The 6,172-nt window shown below is 37.5% G+C and overlaps 2 protein-coding genes across 5 annotated transcripts in view; one reads left to right on the top strand and one right to left on the bottom strand.

Moving 5' to 3' along the window:
* Positions 1 to 5,160, top strand: part of LRP2BP (LRP2 binding protein) — a 48,834-nt gene extending 43,674 nt beyond the window's left edge. For all 3 annotated transcript variants that reach the window (XM_006160451.2, XM_006160452.3, XM_006160450.2), the window contains exon 10: positions 5,052 to 5,160. The gene's annotated coding sequence lies outside the window, so the exon portion shown is untranslated. The remainder of the gene's footprint in view (positions 1 to 5,051) is intronic.
* SNX25 (sorting nexin 25) overlaps positions 1 to 6,172 on the bottom strand; it is a 144,928-nt gene that overhangs the window by 1,218 nt on the left and 137,538 nt on the right. For both annotated transcript variants that reach the window (XM_006160453.3, XM_014592394.2), the window contains 2 exons: positions 5,072 to 5,253; positions 166 to 266 (listed from right to left, as the gene is read on the bottom strand). In XM_006160453.3, coding sequence (XP_006160515.1) covers positions 166 to 266; positions 5,072 to 5,253 — 283 coding nt within the window. The remainder of the gene's footprint in view (positions 1 to 165; positions 267 to 5,071; positions 5,254 to 6,172) is intronic.

Here is a 6,172-nt window from a genome sequence, read left to right as displayed (position 1 = left end):
ACCACATAAACCAAAAAAAAAAAAAAAAAAAAAAAAAAAAAGTTGTATGTAATAACAGTATAACAGTGATTAAGAATACAGTGGACCAAAATGTATCCTAACATGTGAACAGAAGTATAAGATTCAAAAAACAGCTAATTCTTTGAAAAGCTTCAATGTACTTACATATAAAAGATGCTTATTGGCTCTTGTTTCCTGCAGTGCATTGAATATTTTTATTATACCATGGCGGGCATTTTGCTGTCCAACAAGGCTCTGAAGTGCATCTGAAAAATTAAGTTTATATTCTTTGCTGCTATCGATAAAGTGCATAATGCATAGATATTCAGTGAAGAGAGAGTATTACATGACACATACACAATAAAGGCACTGAAGCCTCAGGAACATGAATGATTAGTTCTCTAAAAAAGAAAAAGTTAGGGACCAGCAGTTAGCGTAATGGCTATGTCGCTGGACTCCCACGTAGTCGACCGCGGTTCGAGTCCCAGATCCGGTGGCTTAAACTCACGCCGGGCGCGTGTGCGTGCGTGCCCAAGATCCCGAGAGGAGAATGGAGGAGAAGGGATTGCGGCGTGGCCATCCCCCCTGGGGGGTGATTTCCTGCTTTCTATCTCTCTGTCTCTCTGTCTGTCTGGTGAGCGCACGCGCCCTATAGCAAAAACCTCTCCAAAAAAAAAAAAAAAAAGAAAAAGTTATTAAGAATTTTTTTTCTTATGACTTCTTTTAAATATTATGACTTAACATTTAATTGTTCATCTTTATGTTTCTTCATTTGTACGTTAATACAATATTGTTTTTGAAAACATGTACGCACTGTATGTCAACCAAATTGAAGATATTACCATATATATATCATTTTCAACAAAAAACTTTACATTTTTATGTCTGTTAAACATTTTTTTCCTGAGCCTCTTCCTTTCACCACCTACTAAGCACCCCCTCCCACACAATATCTGGTATCAACACTTGCCCTCCCTACTATTAGATCTTTGAACCTTTCGATTTCTGTCACAGAGCACAGACATTCAGTACATAATGAGTGGGGATACACAATGTTTGTTTTTCATAGTTTGGCTTGCTTCTTTTAGCATTAAATCTTCTATATTCATCCACTTTGTATCAAATGACATGGTCTCACTATTCTTTATGGCTACGTATAGCACAGTATCTATGTACTATGTTTTGTCAATCCTATAATCCCTTCTTGGGCATTTAGATGATTCCATGTCTTAGCAATTGTGAATGCTACTGCAGTAAACATGAAAGTGCAAGTATCGGAGTGTTGTCCTATCATTTGGGTAAATACCGAGGAATGAGATTATAGGTTTTTGTAGGTTTTTGAAATCTCTATTTTGTTTTCCAGTGGCTGTAATAATTTACATTCCCACCAACAGTACAGGAGGGTTCTCTTCATTACAACTTTGCAAGCACTTGTCATCCTTTATTTTTTGATCATAGCTATTATGACTGAGGTAAAGTGGTGTCTCATTGTGGTTTTGATCTGCATTTCCCTCATAAGAAACACTGAACATATTTTTATATGCATTTTTGGGCATTCATATGTCTTAGAGTTGTCTGTTTAACTCATTTGCCCATTTTTTATTTGGATTACTCATTTGTTTTGCCAGTGGGTTGCTTGAATTATGTTTATGTTCTGGTTACCAATCACTCGTCTGAAGCATAGTTTATAAATATTGATTAATTGGAAAAGTCATGGTGCATTTTTGCATAGAAAAACATAGAAAAATCGTGACTCTTCTGGAGACCCCAGCAGTTCCTATTCTGTGGGTTGTCTCTTCACTCTAATTATTGCTTCCTTTGCTGTGCAGAAGCTTTTTAGCTTGAGCTTGATGTAACGCCATTTGTCTACTTTCGGAATTACTGTCTATGCTTTAGGGGTCTTAGTTAAGAGATCCTTTTTTGAGAGATTTTTGATATAGAGCACATGTGCTCTACAGAGAGACAGAGAAAGACAGAGACAAAGTGAGAAGTCACTGCGGGGAGAGCCGCACCACAATCCCTTCTCCTCTCAGGATTTTGGGCACGCATGCACATGAGCCAGGCATAAGTTTCAATCCTCTGGTTCTGGGACCTGAACTGCAGTCAGCCATGTGGAAGTCCAGCAACATAACTATTATGCCATCTGTTGGTCTCTTATTTAAGAAATATTTGCCTACTCCAATATCATCGTGTGTTTTCCATCAGTAGTTTTAGGATTTACATTTATATAAATCATTGATCTTTTTATTTTTTTAAGAGATTTTTATTTAGGGTGTGTGTGTTTGCTGGAGAGACAGAGAAAGAGAGATAGAGAAATCATCTACCTGGGGGATGCCCACGCCATAATCCCTTCTCCATTCTCCTCTCAGGATTTTGGGCACACATACACATGGACCCAGCATGAGTTTCAAGTCGCTGGTCTGGGACTCAAACCACAGTAGGCCACACGAGACTCCAGTGCCTTAACCATCACACCACTTGCTGGTCCCATTATTGATCCATTTTGAGTTGATTTTTGTTTATAGTGAGAGACAAGGGTTTAGTTTGATTTTTCTCCGGGTGGATATCCAATTCTTTCAGCACCATTTACTGTAGAGACTTTCTTTTTTCTATTAGATTGTCTTGTGTCCTTTGTCAAAAATCAGTTGGATGTATGATCTGGGGTTTATTTCTAGATTCTCTACTCTGTTCCACTAGTCTATGTGTCTGTTTTTTGCCAGTACAATGCTGTTTTGATTTTTTTTTTTTTTTGGAGAGATTTTTACCGGAGGGCCCGTGCGCGCCCCCACACGGGCCCAGGGGGGATGGTCACGCCGCAATCCCTTCTCCTCCATTCTCCTCTCGGGATCCTGGGCATGCACGCACACGCGCCCGGCGTGAGTTTTAAGCCACCGGGTCCGGGACATGAACCGCGGTCGACTACGTGGGAGTCCAGCGACATAGCCATTACGCTAACTGCTGGTTCCCGTGATTATTTACAACTTTGTAATATATTTTGAAGTCGTGTAGTCAGTGGACTCCTACTTTATTCTACTTGCACAGTATTTCCCTGGTGATAAAAAGCCTTTTATAATTTCAGACAAATTTTGTAATTGCTCTTTCTATTTCTGTGAAGAATGTCATTGGTAATTTTATCAGAATCAGGTTAAATTTGCGAATTAATTTGGGTAGAAATAATATTATTATATTAATTATTTCAACAAGAATATGAGATGTCTTTCTACTTTTTGTGTCATATTCAATTTCTGTTTTCAGTTTTTTGTAGTTTTCCTTGTAGCAGTCTTTCACCTCTGGTTAGATTTATTCCTGTTTTCTTTTTATTTTTGCAGTTATTGTAACTGCTTCCTTCAATTATACCTCAGTCTGTTCATTCTTGGTGTTTAAAACTGCTCTAGATTTTTGTATACTGATTTTGTATCCTGCTACTTTACTGAATTCATTGATCAATTCAAGTACTTTTTCATGGATTATTTCGAATTTTCTAGATATATAATCATTATCATCTGCAAACAGTGACAATTTCACGTCTTCTTTTCCTGTCTGCATGCCTTTTATTTCATTCTCTTGTTTGATTGCAATGGCTACGACTTTCATAACTATGTCGAAAAAGAGTGGGAAAAGTGAGCAGCCTTGTCCAGTTCCAGGTTTTAGTGAGAAAGCTTCCAATGTTTTCCCATTCAGTATGATGTTAGATATAGGTCTATAAGATATGGATTTTATTGTGTTGATAAGTGTACCTTTTATACCTATTTTTCTGAGAGTTTTGATCATGAAGGGATGCTGTATTTTACCAAATACTTTTTCTGTGTCAATTGGTAAGATTATATGGTTTTTATCTTTCTTTCTGTCAATGTGATATATTACATTTATTGTTTTGCATATGGTGAACCAACCTTACATCTCTGGGATAAAGCCTATACAGTCATGTGGTATAATCTTTTTAATGTGTTGTGGGATTTGATTTGCTAGTATCTTGAGGATTTTTGCATCTCTATTTATCATAAATATTGGTCTGTAGTTTTCTTTTTTTGTTATGTCCTTGTCTGCTTTTGGGGTCAGTAATAAAACAGACAATATTATAACTGATATAACAGAACTACAAAAGATCATGAAAGAACACTATAGGCAACTATATACCAAAAAAACAAGAAAACCTAGATGAGACAGATAAATTCCTGGACACATATAATTTACCTAGACTGAACCAAGAAGAAACAGACTGAACAGACCAATAACAAGCAGTGAGATTGAATCAGTAATAAACAGTCTCCCAACAAAGAAAAGCCAGGTCCCGATGGCTTCACTTATAAATCTACAGAATTTTTGAAGAGCTAACTTGAATTCTCAAACTATTTCTAAGGATCCAAAAGGAAGGAACCCTCACACACTCATTCTATGATGCCTCCATCACCTTCATCCCAAAAGTGGAACAGAATTTTTCAATATAAGGCATTTACACAAACTACAATTTTAACAGTTGCTGCTACTAATTTAATAATTAAAATGTTAACATATATTTTATATTCTGTTAGAAATTGCTAAATAATATATATTTAGAATTCTGCTAGAAATTACTCTTAAAACAGTATACTTTAGCAGTATTTCTAAAGCATAACATTTATTATCTAGTCTAAAACATTTTTCTAGTTAAAAATTCTTATTTTTAAGCTAGCCCATGGCCTGTGGTTAACAAGCTGGATCCCTCAGAGCAGACCATGTGTTTCAAGTTCTGGACCCGGTGGCTTGAAGAACATGCCAGGTGCATGTGTGCCCTAAAACCCAGTAAGATGGAGAAAAGGAGAAGGGATTATAGCATGATTGCTCCCCATAGAGAGAAGGGTGCTTTCTCCCTTTCTCTGTCTCTGGCAATCACGTGCACCCTCTGGCAAGTTAAAAAAAAAAAAAATCATATTCTCAGTATAATTTCTTAGCAAGTGATAATAAACGGTTTAAAATGTGATCTTTCCATTATAAATAATGTTTCCTTATAGATAGAAATGAAAAATACCTTAACAGAGTTGACATACTCTTTTTATCTCTTTACTTTTCAGGACAATTACCCAGGCCTCACCTGGAATGTTTTCAAGTAGCTTTTGCCGCGCTCTCAGTTTAGTTTCCTGACTTTGCTCTTCACTTCTGATTGTGGGTGGTGGTGCCAATTTCCCATTTGGCCAAAAAGCATCCCGGAAAACATTGATGTAGTAAACCAACATTTGCTCACTGAAAATCCAGTTCACTGTGTCCCGGATTTGTCTTTTAAGAGAAAAATATTTCTTGGATGAGATTTTCAAAAATGTTATACTCTATTCTCAAAAGGCATTTATCAATGGGTAGGTTAAGATACAGCCTGATCTAAATGTTTGATGAATAAACTAGGAATTGGATTTTTAAACCCTGGCTCTCAAAGTTATTTTTTTTTTTTAGTAATAATGGGTGACCATTTATTCCTAGAGTCTACATTGTCATTGGTACTAACATCTCCAAATATTTGCCAAGCGGTACCTTTTAATTTGTAATGACAAGAACTGGGAGCCTGAGTGATTGGTTTGAAGCTTGCAACTACCCTAACTATACGTCATGCACAAAGCAGTATAAAGTGAAAACATAATCCCACTGGAAGACTGTTGACAGCAATCTGGAAGATCTCCCTGAGCTCCTGGAGTCCTTGGGGAGAACCAAGCTTTGTCATGAGGTGTTTCTTAGTGTTGCTGTGGCAGACAAAACGGGGCAGAATACTCTGACCCACAGAAAGAATACACATGCTCACCAGGCAAAAAAAAAAAGATACTCCCTTGCAAAAATACACCGCTACCCAACCACCTTCCAATTCCTATGGGAATGAAAAGTGGGCAGACATCTGACTTGCAGTTATGAATAAATGACTTTTTATGTTTATCCAGGTCTTCCACATCCCTATTCCATTAGTCAAATTCTAACATGTTCTAAGTCTTAGGCCATCAAGAGACAAGCATAATTAAGCCCAAGAGTACTCGTGAGGTTGGGAGAGGAAGTCTCTGTCAAAAAGGGGAAAAATCATCTTACGGGACCAGCAGTTAGCATAATGGCTATGTCGCTGGACTCCCATGTAGTTGACCGCGGTTCAAGTCCTGCACCTGGTGGCTTAAACTCATGCTGGGCGCGTGTGCGTGCATGTCCAAGAACCTGAGCGGAG

The sequence above is a fragment of the Tupaia chinensis genome, unplaced genomic scaffold (genome assembly GCF_000334495.1).
Source record: "Tupaia chinensis unplaced genomic scaffold, TupChi_1.0 Scaffold000685_1, whole genome shotgun sequence".
Taxonomy (NCBI): domain Eukaryota; kingdom Metazoa; phylum Chordata; class Mammalia; order Scandentia; family Tupaiidae; genus Tupaia; species Tupaia belangeri.
This window is presented reverse-complemented; position numbering and strand designations above follow the sequence as displayed.